General features: G+C 42.6%; 1 protein-coding gene across 1 annotated transcript in view; it reads left to right on the forward strand.

Moving 5' to 3' along the window:
• LOC126455968 (pickpocket protein 28-like) overlaps positions 1 to 27,369 on the forward strand; it is a 124,281-nt gene that overhangs the window by 9,718 nt on the left and 87,194 nt on the right. Inside the window, exon 3 of the mRNA XM_050091724.1 lies at positions 14,193 to 14,426. Within this exon, the coding sequence (XP_049947681.1) occupies positions 14,193 to 14,426 (234 nt within the window). The remainder of the gene's footprint in view (positions 1 to 14,192; positions 14,427 to 27,369) is intronic.

Below are 27,369 nucleotides of genomic sequence, written 5' to 3' on the forward strand. Positions count from 1 at the left end.
TGTTGATTACGAGTAACGCTTAACGACGGTCCACTTCTAACCATCTACATCCGTGTTCCCAACCTTTCTTAGACTATTACCCCTAAGTGCAATCAGACATTAGCTAGTAACCTCCCCCCCCCCCCGCCAATCTGCCGCCACCCCTTCCACCACGTGTTGCCTCCCTCCCCCAGATTATCACCAACTTTAGCACCTAACGAAAATGTAGAATGAAAGACTTCGTGGAACACTTATTTTTAAAATGATGAATGATATTTTGTGTGTGTGTGTGTGTGTGTGTGTGTGTGTGTGTGTACACCACTGGCCATTAAAATTGCTGCACCAAGAAGAAAAGCAGATGATAAACGGGTATTCATTGGACAAATATATTATACTAGAACTGACATGTGATTACATTTCCACGCAATTTGGGTACATAGATCCTGAGAAATCAGTACCCAGAACAACCACCTCTGGCTGTAATAACGGCCCTGATACCCCTGGGCATTGACTCAAACAGAGCTTGAATGACGTGTACAGGTACAGCTGCCCACGCAGTTTCAACACGATACCACAGTTCATCAACAGTAGTGACTGGCGTATTGCTACAAGCCGGTTGCTCGGCCACCATTGACCAGAAGTTTTCAATTGGTGGGAGATCTGGAGAATGTGCTGGCCAGGGCAGCAGTCGAACATTTTCTGTATGCAGAAAGGCCCGTACAGGACGTGCAACACGCGGTCGTGCATTATCCTGCTGAAATGTAGGGTTTCGCAGGGATCGAATGAAGTGTAGAGCCACGAGTCGTAACACATCTGAAATGTAACGTCCACTGTTCAAAGTGCCGTCAATGCGACCAAGAGGTGTAACCAATGGCACCCCATACCATGACACCGGGTGATACGCCAGTATGGCGATGACGAATACACGCTTCCAATGTGCGTTCACCGCGATGTCGCCAAACACGGATGCTACCATCATGATGCTGTAAACAGAACCTGGATTCATCCGAAAAAATTACGTTTTGCCATTCGTGCACCAAGGTTCGTCGTTCAGTACACAATCGCAGGCGCTCCTGTATGTGATGCAGCGTCAAGGGTAACCGCAGCCGTAGTCTCCGAGCTGATACTCCATGCTGCTGCAAACGTCGTCGAACTGTTCGTGCAGATGGTTGTTGTCTTGCAAACGTCCCCATCTGTTGACTCAGGGATCGAGACGTGGCTGCACGATCCGTTACAGCCATGTGGATAAGATGCCTGTCATGTCGACTTCTACTGATACGAGGCCGTTGGGATCCAGCACGGCATTCCGTATTACCCTCCTGAACCCACCGATTCCATATTCTGCTAACAGTCATTGGATCTCGACCAACGCGAGCAGCAATGTCGCGATAGGATAAACCGCAATCGCGATAGGCTGGATCCCAACGGCCTCGTATCGGTAGAAGTCGACATGACAGGCATCTTATCCACATGGCTGTAACGGATCGTGCAGCCACGTCTCGACTTTATCAAAGTCGGAAACGTGATGGTACGCATTTCTCCTCCTTACACGAGGCATCACAACAACGTTTCACCAGGCAACGCCGGTCAACTGCTGTCTGTGTATGAGAAATCGGTTGGAATCTTTGCTCATGTCAGCACGTTGTAGGCGTCGCCACCGGCGCCAAGCTTGTGTGAATGCTCTGAAAAGCTAATCTTTTGCATATTACAGCATCTTCTTCCTGTGGGTTAAATTTCGCCTCTGTAGCAAGTCATCTTCGTGGTGTAACAATTTTAATGGCTAATAGTGTGTGTGTGTGTGTGTGTGTGTGTGTGTGTGTGTGTGTGTGTGTATGTGTGTGTGTGGGTGTGTGTGTGAGAGAGAGAGAGGGAGAGAGAGAGAGAGAGAGAGAGAGAGAGAATGAGTGACGGAGGAATTCGTGGTACATCGCAAGTGCTACCCACAACTCCTTCTCAGAAAAGAAAGCTAAGTATCTCCAGTGAGGGTACACACTTGCTACAAAACATGCTTCCTCCGCATTACTCCTTACCATTGTGACACTTGCGTGACCTGAAGAGTGCAACCCCATTTAAAATCAAACAAGTTCACATGTGTGCACTATACTTGTTGTTGTTGTTGTGGTCTTCAGTCCTGAGACTGGTTTGGTGCAGCTCTCCATGTTACCCTATCCTGTGCAAGCTTCTTCATCTCCCAGTACTTACTGCAAGCTATATCCTTCTGAATCTGCTTAGCGTATTCATCTCTTGGTCTCCCTCTACGATTTTTACCCTCCACACTGCCCTCCAATGCTAAATTTGTGATCCCTTGATGCCTCGTATCATGCTGTTTGTAGTAGCTTACCAGCACTCCTATTTTTTTATTCATTATTAAACCTTCTCCTGCATTACCCCTATTTGATTTTGTATTTATAGCCCTGTATTCACCTGACCAAAAGTCTTGTTCCTCCTGCCACCGAACTTCATTAATTCACACTATATCTAACTTTAACCTATCCATTTCCCTTCTTAAATTTTCTAACCTACCGGCCCGGTTAAGGGATCTGACATTCCACGCCCCGACCCGTAGAACGCCAGTTTTCTTTCTCCTGATAACGACGTCCTCCTGAGCAGTTCCCGCCCGGAGATCCGAATGGGGGACTATTTTACCTCCGAAATATTTTACCCAAGAGGACGCCATCATCATTTAACCATACAGTAAAGCTGCATGCCCTCGGGAAAAATGACGGCTGTAGTTTCCCCTTGCTTTCAGCCGTTCGCAGTACCAGCACAGCAAGGCCGTTTTGGTTAGTCTTACAAGGCCAGATCAGTCAATCATCAAGACTGTTGCCCCTGCAGCTACTGACTGTTCATAAATCACTTCCTTACTTCTGAACTGGCAACCTAAGAAAACTGGAAACATGTAGACAACATTTCATCCAGATGAAAATAATGAGCCTACCGAGCGTTTACATAAATGAGTGTATGTTGTTCGCAAATGAGTATCTTTTAAACCAAACTGGACATCTTCAATAACTTAAGCATATATACAGTCACAACACCAGAAACACAAATAATATCCACATGTCACAGTGTAGAACAGCACTGTACCAAAAAAGTGTATCACAGATAACAGTTCAGCTATATAACAGCCTACCCAGTGATTTAAAATCGCAGCAACATAAAATTTTTTTTGAACATAATCTTAAGTCATTTCTAGTGGAAAAATGTTTTTACTCTGTAAAAGAACTTTTAAATTACAAAAAATAGCCTTGTAAACAATGATTATCTAATAATGGTTAAATTCAAATTTTCAAATTGCTATATTTGTCACTTGTAATTTATGATTGTTATCTGTAATTAATTTTGTCATGCACTCTCTTTCTCTCTCTCTCTATCTCTCTCCCTCTGTGTGTGTGTGTGTGTGTGTGTGTGTGTTTCTGCTCCTTGCTCCTTTCGCAATTTTGACTTGTCTTACATTCAATGTACTGTTTAAGTATGTAATGAATCAAATGGATCAATAAATAAAATAAAAATAAACTGGCAGAAATTGGAGGAGTTCAGGCTGTTAAAGCTTTGTGTTTAACCACTTTAATAATAATAATAAAATTTTGTGCAGCACTATAGTAGCCTTTGTGTAGTTACTGCTGTGTCGTACTATCAATAAATTCATTTATTTGTTTCGAAGTGAGTAATGAAGCAAATTCTGGACTACTGCAGCTACTATCTACAATTTGGAGAAGACTATCTACAACTTGGAGAAGTTTTCTTGAGATATTTAGCATTTGTTGCGTGTATGTCTCACTTTTATCTTCTGCGTTGTACTGGACAAAGCATAAAATATATGTGTAGTGGGTGGACTAAGTGAGGAACCTGTAACCTTCACGACGTTAATGCTGCTAATTGAGAATAATTTCTTATTGATAACTTACATTAATAATATGACAGTCTTACAAAATTGTAATAATAATGATGATCTTTTGAACATAGTTTAGTTTCTTGACTAAAACAGAATCGAATTGTTTAGTTTTTACCCCTCATTAAATTTCATTTTATCTCTCAGGGGGTAATTACCCCCATGTTGGGAGCCACTGATCTAAGTGGTTATACAAATCTCTGAATGCAGTACTGGCTGTTAAAATTATAACACCAGGGAAAACAGTGAGTAACCAAATGTTACTAATTATCTATACACAGTTGAGTCGGCCATCTCAGCCTTCAGACTCGCTCGTAAGTCCCTCACCAAAGAGTCGCATACTCGCAGCCAAAAGAGGTGCACTGGGGCCAAAACTGTCAGTCGGTAACTGGAGCAGCGAGCCAGTCAGTCCCCACTGAGCTCATAGAACTCGAAAGACATGTTGACATTCGAGTGCCGCTTGTGCGAAGGACGTTCTACGAAAGTTAACAGATAGGAATTGCATCCTACTGGAGAGACCCGAAATAAGACGGTGGTTCCAGCTGCGGGAAAACCGGAAAAGAAGAAAACAGAAACTGTTTGAGATGCGGTAATGTACAACGATGTTGAATATTAGGTTGCCTGATTAGAAATGAGGAAGTTCTCCGCAGAAACACCTAGGAAGGTGACACACTGAGAACAGTAACAAGAAGAAGCAGCAGCATGATAGGGCATGTATAAGACCAGGGAATAATTTCCGTGGTACTTGAAGGAGCTGTAGAGGGAGAAAACTGTAGGGGAACACAGAGATTGGAACACATCCATCACATAATTGAGTGTGCAAGGTGCAAGTGCGAAGAGTTTGGCACGAGCAAGGAAGTTGTGATCAGTCGCATCAAATCAGTCAAAATACTGAAGCACGAAAAAATGTTCCACTGGATACCATTGTATAAAAGACACGTAACACATTCAAAGACAAAAAAAAAGCTTCGCCTCGAAGGAATCACCTGAATGGGACGGAAATCGGTAGATATGATGTACGTGAACAGACAGACTAATTATTACAACGTCAGAAAAATCGGATGATTTATTGAAGAGAAAGAGCTTCACAAAATGAGCGTCTCAATATAACGCGTTGGTCCACCTCTGGCCCTTAGGCAATGACACATTCGGCTTGGCATTGATTCATAGAGTTGTTGGATGTCCTCTAGACGGCTTTTTCCCTTGAAGGGAGCCGGCCGGTGTGGCCGAGCGGTTCTAGGCGCTTCAGTCTGGAACCGTGACCGCTACGGTCGCAGCTTCGAATCCTGCCTCGGGCATGGATGTGTGTGATGTCCTTTGGTTAGTTAGGTTTAAGTAGTTCTAAGTTCTAGGGGACTGATGACCTCAGATGTTAAGCCCCATAGTTCTCAGAGCCATCTGAGCCATTTGAACCTTGAAGGGGAAAAAAACGGGGCGTAGAATATCGTCGGCGAATAGCTGTACTGTAGTGGTGCTGCGGAAGACAATTAAAGGGGGTCCTGCTATGAAAAAAAAAAATGGTTGTGGGGCCGTATGGCGAGCGACAGTCAGGTTTGTATCCACCACTGTCCAAGGGGTCTCCAGATACATCTCCGGTCTGGAATCTCAATGAATGGAGTAGAATTAAGTGATGAGTCCAGCTCCGAACTAAGCCCCGAAGACCAGCAAAGACTTGTCTCCAAACGCCCTGGATAGCGGTGGCGTACCAACATGCCAGTCATCCCCTGTACGGTCGACAACCAGTAGTGATGGTCTAGGGTGCCATTTCTTTTCATAGCTGGATTCCTTTGATTGTCATTCTCGGCATCCCTACAGCACAGCGGTACGTCGAGCGTACTCTACGCCCCGTTTTGATGCCCTTCATGGCAAGCCATCCTGGGCGTACATTTCAGCAAACTAATATCCGCCAATACACGGCGAGGTTTTCTACAGCTGGTGTTCGTGTTTGCCAAACCCTATGGTAAACAGTAAGGTAGCTGGATCTCTCCCAAATTGAGAACGTTTCCATCGATTGGCAGAGTCCTTCAAGCAGTTCCGGATTTTTACGATCTAATGTGCCAATTGGACAGAATTTGGAACGATATCCCTCAGGAGCACACCCAAAAACTCTATCAGTCAATTCCAATCGGTATGACTACTTGCATAAGGGCCAGAGGTGGACCAAACCGTTGTTGACTTGTTCGATTTAAGTTCTTTCTCTTAAATAAATCATCATTTTTTTGAAATTTTAATCATTTGTTTGTCTGTACATGCGATTTCCGTTCCATTCCGAAATACGTACATGGTCTACCTTCATGGTCATAGAGTGTGGCCAGTATTTGAAAAAGTGCCATGATGATCTCTCCATTGGCAAAAGAATCCAGATTAGTCCTCCATTCGGATCTCTGGGAGGGAACTGCCAAAGGGAGGCACGAACGAAGGAGTTACCTTCTGCGAGTCGGAGCCTGGAATGTCGGAAGTTTGAATGTCGTAGGTAACCTAGAAAACCTGATAAGATAAATGCAAAAGCAGAGTCTAGATAAAGTGGGGGGTCACTGAAGTGCAATGCAAAGCAGATCAGCATTTCTGATAAGACGAATATAGGGTAATAACAGTAGAAGAAACTAGTGGAACTGGAGTAGGATTTGTTGTGAATAGGAAGGCAGAGCAGAGAATGAGTTACTGCGAACGGATCAGTGAAGGGGTTTGTCTCATCACAATCGACAGCAAACTAACGCCAACAACAGTAGTTCAGGTATACATGCCGACGACACAAGCAAAGGCTGAACAGATAAAATAAGTGAGGATACTGAATAGGTAATTTCGTATGTAAAGGAAAATGACAATATAATAATTATGGGGGACTGGAACACGGTTGTAGGGGAAGAAATAGAAGAAAGAATTGCGGGAGAATATGAGTTTGTAATTGGAATGAAAGAGGAGAAAGATTCCTTGAATTCTGTAATAAATTTCAGCTAGTAACAGCGAATACACTGTTTAGGAATCACAACAGGCTGTACTTGGAAAGCCGGCCGGTGTAGCCGAGAGGTTCTAGGCGCTTCAGTCTGGAACCGAGCGACCGCTATGGTCGCAGGTTCGAATCTTGCCTCGGGCATGGATGTGTGTGATGTCCTTAGGTTAGTTAGGTTTAAGTAGTTCTAAGTTCTAGGGGACTGAGGACCTCAGATGTTAAGTCTCATAGTGCTCAGAGCAATTTGAACCATTTACATTTGGAAAAGACCGGGAGACACGGGGAGATTTCATCTGGATTACACTATGATCAGAAAGAGAGTCTCAATTCAGCTATTGGACTATACTGTGTATTCAGCAGCAGATATACATTCAGATCACAGTTTGCTAATGATAGAGAGGGGACTTAAGTTTCAGAGAAATGTGCGAAAGAACCTATGTGGAAGGGGATGAGATACTGAAGTACTGCGGAATGGTGAGATTTTTTTGATGTTCTCTAAGCCTATATGCACTGCGATAATGAAGCTGAAGAAGAGTGGACATCTATGAAAAGGGCAATCACAGATGTAGGACAGACAAACATAGTTACAAAATGGTTCAAATGGCTCTGAGCACTATGCGACTTAACTTCTGAGGTCATCAGTCGCCTAGAACTTCGAACTAATTAAACATAACTACCTAAGGACATCACACACATCCATGCCCGAGGCAGGATTCGATCTGCGACCGTAGCGGTCGCTCGGCTCCAGACTGTAGCGCCTAGAACTGCACGGCCACTCCGGCCGGTCCAAACATAGTTACAACGATGGTAACTGCGAAGTGTCATTGGATAACAGAAGAAATACTTCAGCTGACCGACGAAAGAAGGAAGTTCAGGCAAAGGCAGGAATGCAGCTATATATAAATCACTTAGTAATGAAATAAATAGAAAGTGCAAGGAACCCAAAGCTAAATGGCTGCTGGAAAAATGTGGAGATATCGAAAAGGAATTGGTCCACGGAATGACTGATTCAGCGTACAGAAAAGTCAAAACAGCCTGCGGTAAAACACTGTGCACTGTGTATCGAACCGGGGACCTAGAAACGAGGGAGCTCTCAGTGTTCCACAACGCCACAACAAGCCACAGCAGTCCACCCATCACCGATCCCTCCGCCGCCCCACACCGAACCCAGGGTTATAGTGCGGTTCGGCCCACAGTGGACCATCACCCCCCCCCCCCCCCCCCACCAGACGAGTGTAACCCACCAAATGCCAAATGTTTGCTTGGTAGAGTGATTACGGTGTACACGTACGTGGAGACAGTGTCTGCGCAGCAATCGCCGACATAGTGGAACTGGAATAACTGGAACCAGCCCCCATTCGCCGTGGCAGACGGAAAACCGTCTTAAAAACTACCCACAGGCTGCTTGCACACCGGACCTCGACACTAATCCGCCGGGCGGATTCGTGCCGGGGACCAGCAGCGCGCGGCTAACAGGGCGGGCTAAAAGTGAGGTTGGCAACATTAAGAGTGATATGGAAATTTTGTTAAACGCAGAAGAGCGATTGGATAGGCGGAAAGTGTACACAGAACGCCTCTTCGGGGGCGAGAGTTACGACATTCTGTATTGTTCACATTCTCAGTGTCATTATATACAAAATGCTTCTGTGTGCTAAATTGCTATAGCTTCGATCAACAGACACCGTAAGGGACAGTATCTCGCATTATGTGCAATCGTTAATGGTCTCATTTCTGAAAAATCTCGGTAGTACATGTCGTATGTCTGTTTTTTCTCTCTGTTGGATGGTTATTTCTTGGAACCGCTGAGGCCGCACAATAATTCACGCCATGCACGCAACACAAATTTTTTGTTTGGGTCAATTAAGTGAAAAAAGTACGTCAAACAAGCGGCCATTTTGTGAATTAACGGCTCCCCAGAGGCTGCTGGTTCTACACATGAGTCCGCTCGCAGAGAATCCAGTGCACCTGCCATTACGACAAGATGGCGCACACATGCTAACCCGCCACATCACGCCACCCTCTTTGCATGGCTGTCAGACTGAAAGCACTCTGCCGAGTGCTTTTATTTAATTAGAACGCAAGAGGCTTTGGTGAGGTCACCGCACTGCGACGCATAAATGTGTCGCGCAGTGCGTTGTTGACATGGATTTCATTACTCACAAAACTCGCTTGGGTCACTGAGAGGATGTACAGTGGATCGCTGATCTTGTCTGTTTTCATCGTTCGCAAGTGGTTGATTACGGGATTAGTGGCGAACTACTGGAGCACGTCGCAGCTTTTAAATATTTAGGAGCCGGCCGAAGTGGCCGTGCGGTTAAAGGCGCTGCAGTCTGGAACCGCGAGGCCGCTACGGTCGCAGGTTCGAATCCTGCCTCTAGCATGGATGTTTGTGATGTTCTTAGGTTAGTTAAGTTTAACTAGTTCTAAGTTCTAGGGGACTAATTACCTCAGCAGTTGAGTCCCATAGTGCTCAGGGCCATTTGAACCATTTTGAAATATTTAGGCTTAATGCCAAGAAGCGATATCAAATAGGACGAGAACTTAAAATGGGTGTTAGGGACGGAGAATGGAATTCTGATATGTTGGATTGATTCTGAAGAAGGTGCATTTCGTCTAGTGCGATCTATTCTAGAGTATTGCTTCAAGTTTGGAGTCTTTATCAAGTAAGCATGTGCGCAAATATCGAACGAATTCGAATGACGAGCTGCTAAAGTGTAACAGATCGTAATTGACCATATGAAAATGTAAGAGGCAGATTCGGGGGAATTAAATGGCAATAAAGAAAACATTTACCTCACGATACTGTGTTAATTTATTAATTTATGAAATACATATCCGAGTAAGACTGAGCACCAATTCAGCTGCCAGCTTTATATATAATGAAAGTTTCGCCGCCGGTTCGAATCCTGCCTCGTGCATGGATGTGTGTGATGTCCTTAGGTTAGTTAGGTTTAAGTAGTTCTAAGTTCTAGGGGACTGATTACCTCAGATGTTAAGCCCCATAGTGCTCAGAGCCATCTGAGCACTGAGTACTGTTTACCGTACAGGCACATGTAAATGACCTAGTAGATAGTGTCGGAAGTTCCATGCGGCTTTGCGCGGATGATGCTGTAGTATACAGAGAAGTTGCAGCATTAGAAAATTGTAGCGAAATGCAGGAAGATTTACAGCGGATGGGCACTTGGTGCAGGGAGTGGCAACTGACCCTTAACATAGACAAATGTAATGTATTGCGAATACATAGAAAGAAGGACCCTTTATTGTATGATTATATGATAGCGGAACAAACACTGGTAGCAGTTACTTCTGTAAAATATCTGGGAGTATGCGTACGGAACGATTTGAAGTGGAATGATCATACAAAATTAATTGTTGGTAAGGCGGGTACCAGGTTGAGGTTCATTGAGAGAGTCCTTAGAAAATGTAGTCCATCAACAAAGGAGGTGGCTTACAAAACACTCGTTCGACCTATACTTGAGTATTGCTCATCAGTGTGGGATCCGTACCAGATCGGGTTGATGGAGGAGATAGAGAAGATCCAAAGAAGAGCGGCGCGTTTCGTCACAGGGTTATTTGGTAACTGTGATAGCGTTACGGAGATGTTTAGCAAACTCAAGTGGCAGACTCTGTAAGAGAGACGCTCTGCATCGCGGTAGCTTGTTCGCCAGGTTTCGAGAGGGTGCGTTTCTGGATGAGGTATCGAATATATTGCTTCCCCCTACTTACACCTCCCGAGGAGAACACGAATGTAAAATTTGAGAGATTCGAGCGCACACGGAGGCTTTCCGACAGTCGTTCTTCCCGCGAACCATACGCGACTGGAACAGAAAAGGGAGGTAATGACAGTGGCACGTAAAGTGCCCTCCGCCACACACTGTTGGGTGGCTTGCGGAGTATGGATGTAGATGTAGATGTAGATCGAACACAGCACTGCCGACGGAAAAATGCTCCTATCGGAGCACAAAAAATGCGAACGTCCTATCTTCCTCAGCACCTTTGAAAATTTTCCTAGAAATTCTGGCGTGCAAACATAGTCGCTCTTTTTCTAACAGAAACTCGTCTCAAACTTCCACAAACTCCCCAAACTGTAACTCACTCACACACATTAGGCCATCGCTATAAATTGCTCATACCCATCCACTCCCAGTTTCTCTTTCTGTCATTCAGTTTAGCTCATTGTCATTATCTCTTTGTGACTCTGTGTCAATGTGTCCTGTGTCACTGCAACTGTCTCCCTCTCTCTCTCTCTCTCTCTCTCTCTTACTGCTAATATCTGATTCCTTCCTTCTTACTGTTGCTCTCACTGTCACAATCTCTCTCTTCCTCTTTGTCATTCTCATGTACTCTGTATCTCATTATCACTGGCTCTTACCCACTTTCAATTCCACTTCCGCTTTCTCTTTCTCCTTATGTCCCCCCCCCCCTCCACCCACCCATCGCATTGTCTCCTTCACTCTTTTCCTAGCACTGTTCTGTCACTGTCAACTGTGCTCCACTGCCACTATGACCCTCTCTTTCTCTCACACTGCCCCTGTCTCCTACGCTCTTTCAGTAGCACAACCACTGTCTACTACCTTCCAATATTCATTACTTATCCGTCTCTTTGCCACTGCCAGTGTCAGCTTCTCTCTTGGCATAAAAAAAGTAAGTCAAAATTTTTAAAGGTGCTGAGGAAGATAGAATGAGGCTGAGTCTTTTAAATAAACACGAACATATTCATATTTTTTATTCTCCGATGGGAGCATTTTGCCGCTCTTTCCCATCTTTTCCCTACTGCAGCATGGCATGTATATCATGTGAAAGAAATGTATTGACGGTAAAATTTAGAAAGTTTACTTATGTAGAACTGCAGTAACGCAAAATTAATTTTACACCTTGGACAGGATTTTACGTGCAAAAAAAAAGTTGTATGTGCTTCAGTACTACAACATGGCGTTCACAGATGATAACTGAGAGACGTTATAGCATACCTCTCCGTGCTATGTCACTTTATATACTACGTTTTCGCCTCTTATCTGATTTTACGTGCGCATTTTATGTGTGCGAGTAGGATAACTTTGAACCTCTGTATCTCGGAAACGGGTAAAGATGTAAATTTTCAATGTTGTTGAAGATTGGGATCTTCGGAATTCATCGTAAAAATTACAACTATTTGCTGCTCATAGCCGTCTCGAAACCCGCGGTTGGGTTTTAGTGCCGAAAAAACAAGTTTCTCAATAACGGATAAAGATTTTTCAAAACGGGAGATGACTCTTCTAGATAGATGCCTAGAGTACATAGCATTAAAATCTGAGCAACGTTCTGCAATTATTTCGTGTCACACCAGATTTTACGTGTAGAAACGGGGTAACTTTGAACCTCTGTATCCTGGAAACGGATAAGGTTCGTATGGCTCTGAGCACTATGGGACTTAACATCTGAGGTTATCAGTCCCGTAGAACCTGGAACTACTTAAACCTAACTAACCTAAGGACATCACACACATCCATGCCCGAGCCAGGATTCGAACCTGCGACCGTAGTGGTCGCGCGGTTCCAGACTGAAGCGCCTAGAACCGCTCGGTCACAGCGGCCGGCAACGGATAAGGATTTCAAGAAAATTTTCAAGGTTGTTCGAGGTCGGGCCTTGAGGGGCTTTGGCTGCTCGAGATTTACCATAGTGTCCTGTTGATACTAACATGTGATATATTTGCATCTGTAGGGACCTTATAAATAATAAAATTATTGTTGCTTTCACAAACAACGGTCGTGGATGTATTTCATTCGTTACAAAATAAATTACTACACGTTACTATGGCATTCTGTGATCTGTCAAAGGCATCTGACTGTGTAAATCAAAACATTAAGTAAATTATAATTGTGGTGTAACAAGAAAGGCAGTAAATGGTTCAAATAGTATCTGCCTGACACGAAACAAAAGATTTTAATAGGAAATTGTTCTGTATTATGTTCTCAGTCCTCATTCAACTGGGAACTAATTACACGTGGTGTTCCCCAAGGCTCCATTTTAAGGCCATTATTTTTTCTTGTGTACTTTAACGACCTTCCATCAGTAATACTAACAAATGCCAAATTTGTTTTGTTTGCAGATGACACAACATTGCAGTCAACGGCAAGTAAAGTTTAGTTTCGAAAAGTGCAGTTAACGAAATTTTTGTAGGATGTTTTCTAGGCAATTGTTTCTCATTACACTCTGAAAAGACACTTTATACGCATTGCATTATACGCACCTGAGACTTATAAGGGATCTCTTCTCAGTGTATGTCTAAAACATGACGAAAAGAAGATAGAAGACATCGACAATGTTAAATTCTTGGAATTAAGTCTTGATAATAAATTCAGCTCGGAGACCATGGCTGCGGTACCCCTTGACGCTGCATCACAGACAGGGCGTCTGCGACGGTGTACTCAACGACGAACCTCGATGCACGAATGGCAAAACGTCATTTTCTCGGATGAATCCAGGTTCTGCTTACAGCATCATGATTTTCGCATCCGTGTTTGGCGACATCGCGGTGAACGCACATTGGAAGCGTGTATTCGTCATCGCCATACTGGCGCATCACCCGGCGTGATGGTATGGGGTGCCATCGGTTACACGTCTCGGTGACCTCTTGTTCGCATTGACAGCACTTTGAACAGTGGACTTTGCATTTCAGATGTGTTACGACCCGTGGCTCTACCCTTCATTCGATCCCTGCGAAAACCTACATTTCAGCAGGATAATGCACGACCGCATGTTGCAGGTCCTGTACGGGCCTTTCTGGATATAGGAAATGTTCGACTGCTGCCCTGGCCAGCACATTCTCCAGATCTCTTACCAACTCGCTCGTCACAATACGCCAGTCACTGCTCTTGACGAACTGTGGTATCGTGTTGAAGCTGCATGAGCAGCTGTACTTGTACACGCCATCCAAGCTCTGTTTGACTCAATGCCGCGGCGTATCAAGGCCGTTATTACGGCCAGAGGTGGTTGTTCTGGTTACTGATTTCTCAGGATCTATGCACCCAAATTGCGTGAAAATGTAATCACATGTCAGTTCTAGTATAATATATTTGTTCAATGAATACCAGTTTATCATCTGCATTTCTTCTTGGTGCAGCAATTTTAATGTCCAGTAGTGTACATGCGTGGCCACTATTTCACTAATATCATGTGGAAGCAATATTAAATTTTTTTTTTGTAAATATGTACTACATATTCTTGTTTTGTCATGTTGCATACCCTTGAGGATTTTCTCACTATGAATCTATCGGTTTATAAGTATAATCTAATCTAATAGAATAAAGACTGGTTTCGAAAAATCCGTATAGCCTAACATAAATAAACTACTACCATTTGTTCTGCACACGGTGCTTTGGCTTTCCCTAGGTTTCTGTGGCTGATGCTGTTCGGCCTGAGCCTGGGGGTGTGCAGCAAGCTGATCAACAACGTGTGGATCAAGTGGGATCGGTCCCCCGTCATCGTGACGTTTGCAGAGTCCTCGACGCCCGTGTGGCAAGTGCCGTTCCCGGCGGTCACCATCTGCAGCGAGACCAAGTCGCGCCAGAGCGTCTTCAACTTCACCGACGCCTACAACAATGAAGCCAACCTCACGGAGGAAGAGTGAGTACAGCGTTGTCTATAACATAAATTTCGTCGAAGAGTTTATACTTCCAGGCTGACAGGGCGATGTATCAAAATAATTTCGCTGACGTTTCGTCCCCATCTGCGGGAAACGTCTTCAGAGATAAACTGTCCCGGGAAGAATAGTTAATATTCAGGGATTTGACAGGAAGGATCATTCGAAGCAAAAAGTCTAGTAAACATAAGCTGTGAAAACTTCCATACTTGTAATTGTACAGATGTCGATCCCAAACCCAGACAGATCGAATCTAGCATGATGCATCTTTGATGCACCGAGTTAGCGGCGCTGACGAGGAAGTCTCATTGTCTTAGAAGAGTGGTCCTTCGTACCCCTCATTTGCTCTTGCAGGTAAATGGGTCACTCTGCCTAAGCCTTCTTAAAGAGAGAATCGCGAGAGTGCGTGCGGTACGCAATTCGAATAAAAGGCAATAATCTTTGGAAATTTGGTTATTTATACAGTGAGGGGATGATTTTAAATTACAGACAACCAACAATGACATCTATTCAAAAAGTGTTAAGCGCATGAATACGTTTGCAGAGCGAAAGTGACTGGGCTCTTAGGAATAATCTTGCTTGTGACTCAAGTACAGTAAACCGAGTGCTGTCAAATTAGTGTGAGCTTCATTTAACATTGTCATTTTAGTGACAGAATTTTGAAGGGAGTTCAGATTAACATTATGGGAACTGTAGATAGGGCAAGTATCAGCAGGCCCACGGTTAAGAACTATCTCGTTGGGAGTAAGTAAGCCGTCACAGCCATTAAGTTCGATTGTCTATTAAAATTCAGACAACCCAAAATATGCGTGTTAGCTCAAGAGCGTCAAAAAATTTCTTTTACTGTAAGCTTTTTGCTTTCCATATTTGCGGAGGAGGTAGAATGGACCAAAAAAGAAAAAGTCTAGTAAACATGAGATCTAAAATAGATACCTTAACGGCTACGAGCACTTGTTCAGTAGCAAAGATTAACAAGTGCTCATAGCTCATGAACCATGCACTTTAGAGCCCATGTCTCCTGGACGTTTTTGCTTCGAATAATTATTCCTTTCATGGCCCCGCATACGACCCTCCCTCGAGGGACACCCTGTGCATGAAGCACTACACTTCGTCATATAATTCCGACTATGTGGTTATCTCTTGCTGGCAACATTTTTCTCGATTGAAAGTAATCGTTTATTACTCTCTTGGCGCAGACTCAGAATTCATCTTTTACTTTCTTTCAATTTCTCGTCTTTTATGTGAAAATTATAATGGTGTTTATAAATTCCTACTTCTCCTCCACATCATCATGTAAAGCATGTTCCCCGACGGTCGATTTAACAGCACCACTGCCTTTTATGCCTGTCTAAGCGAGTTGTAGCTCAACTTTTCGTGGTTGTGATACATACTTACAAAGTGCCAGTAGAGAATCATATACTGTACATCTTTTGCAGTTATCAAGTTTTTTTACTTTCCTCTTGAGGTTAAAAATTGCTCGATGCTTGGCTAGAACCTTTGCTGGGGCTCAGTAACTTTGTCGACAAAAGGGAGGAAATCTTTCCCTGTTGTCGGCCGTTGCTCCTCATTAGCCATGTAATTCTCTCTTCTTGGACGTAGTGTTCATTGCAAATTATTATTGGAGCAACCATTTTTCTTAAAAGTCGAAAAACGTGGAGCAGTGCAACAGCTGTTCTGAAGATCCCCCCACCTCTCGTTTTGACTGTTCCTTTGTGATTGCCAACCGACTGAGATGGCGCACTTGTAAGACAGTGGAATCGTATTCGGAAGGACGGTTGTTCGAATCCACGTCCAGCCACCCAGTTTTAGGTTTCCCACAATTTCGCCAAATCGATTAAGACAGATAACAAGGGCGATTTCGTTTTGCGTCCTTCCCTAGTCCGAGGTTTTGTGCTTCGTTTCAAATGACTTCGTCGACGATGGAATGTTGAACCCTAATCTTCTTTCCTTTCCAGTTTGTAGAATCAGAATATCTGCGGTAGGTACCTGCTGATTTCTTGTAAAGAGTCGGTTGCCTGTAAACCCCTGCCGCATATGCTCGATAATGTCGTAGTTCATTTAACGGCGTCCACTCGCAGGGTTCATCGTCTTCGACTTTCTACGACTTGCGAAAACTACCTGCGCCGATAACGCAGCACCTTCTTGTTCATCTTGTCATACTAGAGGAACCTGACAAATTTCGATAGCCGCAAAGTACTGTGCTCTCAAAGATATAATCGTCGACCTACGAGGGTGATTAAAAAAAACCTGAATTATTTATTGTTACGCAGATGGTGTAATACAGAAAAATTACTGATACGTCATTTTTCCGCCGAATCCCCACGATGTGTAAAGCACACATCCATCGCTTCGGAAGTACTCTGGTATCTAGTGAGAAAAGTTCTTCTGGTTTTGAATGCAGCCACTTACATCTTCATCGCTTCTAAAATGGCTGCTCCCAGCGCTTCCATCAACCACCGGAACATATGGAAGTAACTCGGGGTGAGGTCTGCAGTGTTACCTGTTGCAACAGTCTCGAAATCAGGAGACAGGTACTCAAAAAAGCAGAAGATGGCAATAGATACTTAGAAATTCTATTCTCCATTCTAATACTGGATTATTATACATTAATAAATATAACATACATACAAAACTCGAATTAAATTAGGAAATTACTACTACAGTGGTTTCATAAACAACTTATATAAAATTATCGCCCTTTTACCACATAACTGTTAGCAGTATGCACATCGATAACAGAATATATCATTTGCGTTTTTAAACCCTTCACTCATAGCACTCCAAAAGCTCTATACAGTTGACACGAAGTGACACATCTTACCACCACCATTATCCTATAAAATTTTGCTTCACAAGCATGTCAGCCACTCTTATCCACGTTTTTTCGACTAATTTTACCAGTGAAAATACAATACAGACACCACGTGAACAGCTTTACTTTCTTGGAATGAATAAGGAAGGGGCTACAGCACATTTATTTTGACAGCACTGTAGGGAAATAAATGACAGAAATTTTATTTTCATCTCTGACCGTTATGAGTCGTTACACTGTACTATAAGAATAGTTTTAGGGTCTCGTGGTCAGGCGTAGGGAGGGTTGTCGATGGCCAGCCACCAGTTATGAACAGATACATAGATGTTTTAAATAACAACCATGGGAGGAATAAACTAGCAGCAACTTTTTGACCCAGCACTTGGAGCCGATAAGAGAAAAATGTCTCTGGGGTGAGGAATTCACAGGAGGAATGTTCAAAACTTAATTAGTACCTCAAGGAATAAAGAGTTAATCAGCTGCTGTACCTACATTCAACAAAATGAAAATTGCTTTGAAGGAACAGACATGAATGTAATAAATAACTAGAGATTTGTCCTTTATTTGGCTTTTTAAAAAGCAGGAAATCTCCTGCAGAAACAGTACACCTGATAACTCCGGCCGGCCGGAGTGGCCGAGCGGTTCTAGGCGCTACAGTCTGGAACTGCGCGACTGCTACGGTCGCAGGTTCGAATCCTGCCTCGGATATGATTGTGTGTGTTGTCCTTAAGCTAGTTAGGTTTAAGTAGTTCTAAATTATATGGGACTGATGACCTCAGAAGTTAAGTCCCATAGTGCTCAGAGCCATTTGAACCATTTGATAACTCCGGAAGTCTGGTCATTAAGTTGGGTGTTCGACATATGCAGAGTTGTTGCTACAGTTGAATGGACAGGGCCGGGACGAGCACTGTCGTGATGCAACAAAACACCTACAGTCAGAAGTCCTCGTCGATTACTCCCCATTACAGGGTGAAGGTGATTTCGTAATGCTGGAGTATGAATTGCTGGTCATGTGGTGTTCCAAAAGTGTCCATTTTGCATCCTAAAAGAGAGTGAAGCATTTTTTTCCAGCCGTGGGATACTTTTTTTCGATTTGACGAAGAGCCACGGCACAATTCCTAAATTGATATTTTCGTTTCAGGCTGGTGATAGTGCATCCAGATTTCATTTAGTGTAACAGTTCTGTCCAGAAATCTATTCATCTACATCTACATCTAAATCTACATCTACACGATTACTCTGCAATTGACAATTAAGTGCTTTTCAGAGGGTTCATCAAACCACGTTTAAGCTACTCCTCTACCGTTCCATTCTCTAAGAGCGCTCGGGAAAAACGAACATTTCAGTCTTTCCGTGCGAGCTCTGATTCCTCTTATTTTATTATGATCATCATTTCTCTCTATGTAGGTAGGCACCAATAAAATATTTTCACACTCTGACGAGAAAGTTGGTGATTGTAATTTCATGACAACGTCCTGCCACAGCGAAAAAGCTTTTGTTTTAAAGACTGACACCCCAAATCGTGTATCATATCCATGGCACTCTGTCGCCATTTCGCGATAATACAAAACGAGCTGCCTTTCTCTGAACTATTTCTATGTCATCTATCAATCTTTTGTGATGCAGATTGTACACCGCACAGCAATACTGCAGAAGAGGGCGGACAAATGTAGTCTAAGCCGACTCCTTAGTAGACCTCTTGAATTTTTTTAAAACTACCCTGCCTATAATTCACAGACTTCGGTTTGCTTTTCCCATAACGTCATGTGAGCGTCCAAACAAAAGTTATTCTTAATTATAATCTCTAAGTATTTTTTGAATTTACAGGCTTTTGAATTGTGTGATTAATCGAGTAACCGAAATTTAGTAGAGTCCTTTTAATTCTCACGTGGATGACTTCACATTTTTCGTTATTAAGAGTAATTGCCACTTTTGGCACCATATAGATACTTCGTGTAAATGATTGTGCGATTGGTTTTGACCATCTGATGACTTTACAAGACGGTAAACGACAGTGTCTTCTGCAAACAATCTAAGGTGGCTGCTCAGATTGTCTCCTACATCCTTTATGTAGATCAGAAACAGCAGAGGCCCTATAACACTTCTCATTTACTTGATGACTTTCCGTCAATTACTACGAACTATGGCATTTCTGATAGGAAATCAGGAATCCAGTCGCAACAGGACAAAAACACGAGCAGGAAACGAACCAGTCACAATTCAAATTCCTCTAAGCACTATGGGACTTAACAAAATGGTTCAAATGGGTCTGAGCACTATGCGACTTAACTTCTGAGGTCATCAGTCGCCTAGAACTTAGAACTAATTAAATCTAACTAACCTAAGGACATCGCACACATCCATGCCCGAGGCAGGATTCGAACCTGCGACCTTAGCAGCTGCGCGGTTCCGGACTGAAGCGCCTAGAACCGCCAGCCACAATTATCACGCTCACAGCGGGGAGCAGGTTCAGTCTTTACGAATGCTGCTTGGTCTCGGCACCGAACGAATTAAAAGTAGCTCACCGAGCATACAAAGTCGCTGTTCAATGACGAACAGTGGAAAAACTTGGAGCCACCAGGAGATGCGTAGATGACGGCAACCCACCGCTCGCGCTGCAGACCTGTTCGTTCAAAGGAATGTGTCCACTCCAGTTTCCGGAGCACATCCCTCGTGTCCGGAAGATGCTCATCCAGACAAACTTGGAAGTCCCACGGGCGGTAGAGCAAACAGCTGGCCCGTTACCCCGCAGACCTGCGCTGTGCGTGCTGCGTCAATGTTTGCGTCTCCCGGAAAACGGGCTCAACACCATTCGCAGCAAATGTGCAAAGCCCCCTTCACGGCAAAGATGGTTTCCCAGGAGGCGTGGCGCGAGCTATCGATCGCGCAGGGGTTCATCATCCTCCACATTTAGACAGTTGGTGTGAGACAGAACCATAGCTACCATTTCAGCCGCTACTTCCAACGATAGGGAATTTCTGTCGAATCCTACATGCCATACGAATGCGCGTTCGGTTTTATCAATGATAGGGTGCCATCTTTTAGCAGAGTAGGCATCTTTCTTTCTGGCTAGGTCTAGTGTTTCCGTAATTCGTGGTTAGTCGAATTTCAGATTCGAATACAATTGATGTATTTGCAATATGCTCACGCCAAATTCCCATTGCAGGTTACCGATGAAGGACGCTGAAGGTATCTTATTAATAGGGGACGGAGGAGGGCGGGGTGAGAGCGAAGGAAGAGTTTTTACTTATTTATAGCGGGGCTCTCGGATTGGTTCTAGCCTTCAAAGAAGACGTCATATCGGCACAACATTCAGCTTAATGCCATGTTTGTTTACTTGGTAGAAAAAAAATGAATGAAACTAGAGCCCTGCCCAGAGTCTACTATCCGCGAGAAATGTCCGCCACGAAAGCTGCGTGGTTAGCGCGACGGATTACTGACCGAAGAGGCACGAGTTCGATTCCTTGCCGGTACTGAGATTTTCTCCGCTCGGGGACTGGGCGTTGTGTTGTCCTTACGTTCGTATCGTTATAACTGACATTCCACTATTGAGACAGCTGTATGGAACGGGAAAAAAGTCAATAATTTAAAAAAAATATTGTTCTTGAGTAGCACTGTGAGATCCGCCAAGCTTCAGGTCCACATTTGAAGGACAGATAGATGTTACGTAGCCTCACTCCACGAGATATTGCAGAAAGAGTTGGGATTTAATCCACGACACTGGCACAGTGTGAATCTTAATTACATTTCTTCACACTGACAGCCAAATACTGGTGAGAAATATTTCTTTCACCATCAGGATTCGAACTAGATATCTCCAGCTAGAGCGCATCTAACAATAAAGTAACTGTGTTAGTGACTGTGGCTATAGAAAAAACGTGATACAGAGATCAGTCCGATCCACATTATAAATACCGTAGAATATTACCAGCCATGGTGCCAGAGTAATACTATTGGCCTGACTGCAGCCAGAGTGTAGCCTTTCTTCGTCGCGGCGCTAGGAGAGGGAGGGTGGCGGGCCAATGCCCCTGACCACCTTTTACCCCCGGGAAATATTACAGCAGTCACTTGATAGCAGGCTGAGAGGACCTGTGGCCGTACAATGTCTCGAATACTTGGGTTACATTCTGCTTCAGCGACCTAAGCAACTCTTTTTACCTTCCGCTCTCTATGTCGCAGGCAACCGATCGCTGTGGCTTGGTGGCTACACACTTAACTGCAAACTTGACACTCACACTTGAAGAAACATTTTATATAAGCATGCTTGTTCGTCTGTAGGATATTTCTGAGCAAGGAGTTTTGCTGTTTACGCTTCCTGCGGATTGATCGGTTTTTTATTAATGCGAATTTGTCCAAGCCTGCTTAGTACACATGCCTGAGAGCGCGTACTGACATTGCGAAGACTTTTACAAGCAATCGCCTGGTGTGAAGCAACTTTCTTGGCGCCTTACATCGAGCGACATAAAGCAAATTAATCGCAGACTGTTGGCAAAATTTATGTGACTGAGGGAAAACCAACCTAGTTTCAGAAATAGTAAATCGAATGCTAATCACGGGAAGCCGAAGAATTATTCCATTTGCTATATTGCTAATAATATAAGAAACTGAACAAGTGCAAGTAGGAATCGCGCTCTGAGGGTTCCGTACAAACTTATGTACACTCACGTTCAGAAAAAAAAAAACAGAACACTTTGAACGATTAGGGATAGACCATTCATATTCGCAGGACATATACATTCGTATGTTTTGCAGAAATAAGCACCACTTTAGTCACCTTGGTTCAGCATGTTTGCCGGCCGTTGTGGCCGAGTGGTTCTAGGCACTTCAGTCCGGAACCGCGCTGCTGCTACGGTCGCAGGTTCGAATCCTGCCTCGGGCATGGACGTGTGTGCTGTCCTTAGGTTAGTTAGGTTTAAGTAGTTCTAAGTCTAGGCGACTGATGACCTCAGATGTTAAGTCCCATAGTGCTTAAAGCCATTTGAACCATTTTTCAGGATGTTTTCTGTTGCCTGATAGGCACAGGGTCCGCCATGGGCCCTGATAACTGGTTCCACGCGTGATAGTATCGACACATATAACACGCGAATGGCGGCCTGTGGTATAGCCATCCATGCTGCATTCACTTGGTTCCAAAGTACATCTGTGGTGGTTAGCATTGGGTCACAGGGCTGCAGCCGTCGTTTCGCCTTTGCATGGGGGCTTAATTAAATATAATGAAAATAATTTTTAGTTTTCGTAGCTGTAAGTCCGATTACGCAGGTCTCGTAAACGGTTCGCCCTGACTAGTTTTTGTACGCAATCTGACTGCATAGAATAACAACAAAGAATGAAAGAAAATTTTCGTTAACACAATTAATTAATTAAGTCCCCAGCAACTATAAAACCTACGAAACGAAAACACAAGTGTAATTGTTCTGTGTGTGGGAGTGTGATTCAACGTACACATGTGGCACGGTTCTTCTTCAACAAGACAAGAAATTTTAAATACCATATATACTGAAGTAATTAAAAAAATAGAAATACTATAATTGCGCAAGAAAACCAGAATTACACTCTAATACAAGAACACAAGCCAGATGCATTGTTGACTGAACCTGTAATGACGCATTAATTAAGACACTGAAATAATAAAAAGAAAAGGAAATTTTTTTTTACCTTCATATATATTGACGAGAAGCACTCTGATCATTACAATATCTCCATTAGAACAACATCTGCTGTCTATCCCATCAAACAACTGCATAAAACATGGAACAAGCACTCTACACTACGACTTATCGACAAGAACTTTTCACTACGACATCTCAGCAAGCACACCTACTACGAGTCCTCGACAAGCACTCTCCACCACGACTTCTCAACAAGCACTGCCAGTGGAGGCGGCTGAATAATACGCTTTGGCGCAATCTCTGGCGCTGTGGCTCAGTGTAGCCACCTTTCATATGCCCTTCCTCCATGGGCCAGAATTTGATGGTATTTTTGCCAGCATTGGTGGTGAAAATACCACCAAATTCGTCCACAAAAATACAGACAAAAATAAAAGATAATATTAATACATAAATATCACATAATTAGATAAAATTTTGGCTTTGCACTGACCTTTCAATAACCTAATATATAAAATACAGTAAGCAATACAAATTCTTTCATACATGTGACTTTACATAATAGTTTACACAATACACAAAAAATCAGTTTATACAAATGTTCACATAAAATGCTTCAAAAAAAAAAAAAAAAAAAAAAAAAAACAAGTAGCTGATAGTTCCAGCAGTAGCACCCAGCAATGGTCAACAGGTGCAAATACCAACAAGTGACATCATTTTAGTAGAAGCAGTTCCATCAGTGGCACCCAGTAATGTTGAACAGGTACAGCCACCAACAAGTGACATTATATCAGTAGAAGCAGTCCATCAGTGGCACCCAGCAATGTTGAACAGGTGCAGACACCAACAAGTGACATTATGTCAGTAGAAGCAGTCCATCAGTGGCACCCAGCAATGTTAAGCAGGTGCAGACAGCAACAAGTGATATTATTTCAGTAGAATCAGTTCCATCAGTCGCACCCTGTAATGTTGAGCAGGTGGAGACACCAACAAGTGACATTATTTCAATAGAAGCAGTTCCATCAGTTGCACCCAGCAATGTTGAACAGGTTCAGACAGCAACAAGTGACAACATTTCAGTAGAAGCAGTTCCATCTGTGGCACCCAGTAATGTTGAACAGTTGCAGACACCAACAAGTTACATCATTCAGCAGAAGCAGTTCCATTAGTGGCACCCAGCAATGTTGAACAGGTGCAGATACCAACAAGTCACATTATCTCAGTAGAAGCAGTCCATCAGTGGCACCCAGCAATGTTGAACAGGTGTAGACACCAACAAGTGACATCTTTCAGCAGAAGCAGTTCCATTAGTGGCACCCAGCATTGTTGAACAGGTGCAGACAGCAACAAGTGACATCATTTCAGTAGAAGCAGTCCATCAGTGGCACCCAGTAATGTTGAACAGGTACACACAGCAATAAGTCACATTATTTCAGTAGAAGCAGTCCATCAATGACACCCAGCAATGTTGAGCAGGTGCAGACAGCAGTCCATAATATTCACTATCACTAATCACACTGTTCATCAGAGTTTATAAGCAGAAATTAAACATGTCCTAGTGGCACCAATCATGTAGAAAAAGTGCAAGTAACAGTCCATAATATTCACTATCACTAATCAGACAGTTCATCAGAGTTTATCAGCAGAAATTAAACATTTCTAAGTGGCACCCATTAATGTTGAACAGGTGCAGGTAACCGTCCATAATATTCACCATCACTAATCAGACAGTTCATCAGCAGAAATTAAACATTTCTAAGTGTCACACATCAATGTTGAACAGGTGCAGGTGTGAACAACAGTTTGAATGCACACACAATTGCTTTTACAAAATTATTCTCAATGCTCTTACACTAAACATACAAATTATAATAAACATACAAATGATATCAGATAATTGTCATCTTAACTATTACAAATGCACAAATATCAGTAAACCTATAATATTTATGAGTGTCAGTGCAAGCCACTACAAACAAGTAAGATAATATTTAGGAGATAGGTCGGTACCAATTTGGGATTGGGAAAGGAAAACACACAAAACACACTCACTCATCTTTCGTCCACATTAGTGCTACTGTGTAATTGAATAGTGTTAACTGTGTAAATGCAATTCTGTCAAAATTTGATGTTCATCATGTGTATCAAGTAGTAGTGGCAGCAATGTATAACAGTCAATAATAGTTAGTCAACGTCATAGTCATCATGTCAAGACCAATGTTTGCCAAGCCAAATCAAATGTATGGTTGCTGAACAACTGTCAGTGAGCCAAGATATGCAAATGCTTCCTCTCTCAAAAAAAGTATATACTGCTTATTGATTTAACAAAGTGTGTGTAGACAATCTTCCTTCCACTTTAGTGTTCTAGTCTGCCATCTTCATCCTCCTTGTTCCATATAGACCAACAAAAAAAAAAAAAAATATGCTCCTCACTTACTTTACCTCTTATCCACCAAAACTCCAATAATCATCAGCATCAGATAATCTCAATACTTCAATAATACCTCTTACGTCGATACATATAAATCTTATCATCAATATCATTTACCTTACCTCTTGTCCACCAAAACTCCAATAATCATCAACTTCACATAATCTCAATACCTCAATAATACGTTTTCAATACGTCGATACATATAAACCTTATCATCAATATCATTTACCTTACCTCTTGTCCACCAAAACTCCAATAATCATCAGCTTCACACAATCTCAATACCTCTTCAATACGTCGATACATATAAACCTTATTACCAATATCATTTCACTTCCGTAACAACTCTTTCCTCTAGTAGTCAGTCTCCTCGAACAAGTACAGATAAAATCCTAGTGCAAACTTCAATTCATCATCCCATACAATCCGAAGACACAATGTCCACACACAACCTCTGTGTAATCCATCTTACCCAAATCTTCTACTCATTATGAACTTTGAAAAACATTTTGGTTACCTTGACCACCATTAAATAAAAGAAATGCATACATGACCTCTAACAGCCTTTAGTTCGAATAACTCTCAGTAATTAAGTACGATTACGGAGTGTGAATAATCATAATATTTCACAGTGTGTACACCACTTCAAGAATCATGGCAGAAGCAAACATGTGGAGTATTTTTTGTGTCAAGCGTCACTTCCTATTTCAATTGCTCACGAAGAATGCAGTGTAATAACTGTCAATGGTCTAACCTAGTGTTGGTATGTCATGTCGTTAGCTTCCTTCCTATTAGCATAAATTTATACAGCTTTCATAAAACCTCCAGCTCATGTGGCTTCTATAAAGTTTCTTGTACTAATGTCGTTCGTCGAATTATAGCAGTTCATTTTCTTATCTTAAAAATATAAGGCACTGAGCGTAAGCAAAACATGCAATAGCGAGTAAATATACCAGTAGAGAACAGAATGTCAACAAGTGGATGCAGCACAATCCCTACAACGAGGCTCTGCCAAGCGAACAATCTATAATTAATACCATAGTGTGACCTAAACTCTACGTTCGTACACTGTACATCAGCATTGCTATATAACAAATTAAAGAGTAGTTATGATAACAAAACAGAAATGTGTAAATATGCAATCCATACGCACAGCAGCAAATATATATCTTACATAATAAACAGGTCATTAGCATCATATCAGCATAAGCAAATAAATGTTCATATGTCATCTTAATAAGTAAACATGAAGGCGCAAGCAGATAAATCACAAAGTATAACTTACATACATAACCATATCAGCACAATTAATCATGTGACAATTACAATTTAAATAAATAAGCACAGCAGGCACATAATGAAAAGAATATGACGTCAGTGAAAAAGCATAGCAGCCAAGCGATGCATAATATACACAAGTAACAACCCTGTTCATTCATCAATCATTGTCAAAATCAGTTAATGTACGCAAGCACGTCGCTTCACAAGTAAATTCATAGAATATGAAATTAGCACAAAGTATGAATCACGTAATCGCGACGGCCGAAGTGGCCGTGCGGTTAAAGGCGCTGCAGTCTGGAACCGCAAGACCGCTACGGTCGCAGGTTCGAATCCTGCCTCGGGCATGGATGTTTGTGATGTCCTTAGGTTAGTTAGGTTTAACTAGTTCTAAGTTCTAGGGGACTAATAACCTCAGCAGTTGAGTCCCATAGTGCTCAGAGCCATTTGAACCATTTGAGCCAACGTAATCGCGAGCAGCAAATTACGTCTAAGTACGTACCTAAGTGGAATTATGTTACCTGAAAAATAAACTCAATTTATAGTTACCCTTTTTAGTTTATTACTTTTTTCTTCGAAATTACATTCTTCCTGAAATTTTCTCCATAGCAAGTCGTCTTAACGTCGGACACGCACAGAATTTACCTGAAGTTCTTAAATATTTTATAGAACCGTATCCTGAAAAATACTGAACGTTAATAACATAATTCATCAAGTCACTATAGCTTTATACTGAATTTATGCGGAGGAATTACATTCAGTATTTGTTTACGACTGTCAGTGCATTCGCACTGAGC

This window comes from Schistocerca serialis, chromosome 2 (assembly GCF_023864345.2).
Source record: "Schistocerca serialis cubense isolate TAMUIC-IGC-003099 chromosome 2, iqSchSeri2.2, whole genome shotgun sequence".
Taxonomy (NCBI): domain Eukaryota; kingdom Metazoa; phylum Arthropoda; class Insecta; order Orthoptera; family Acrididae; genus Schistocerca; species Schistocerca serialis.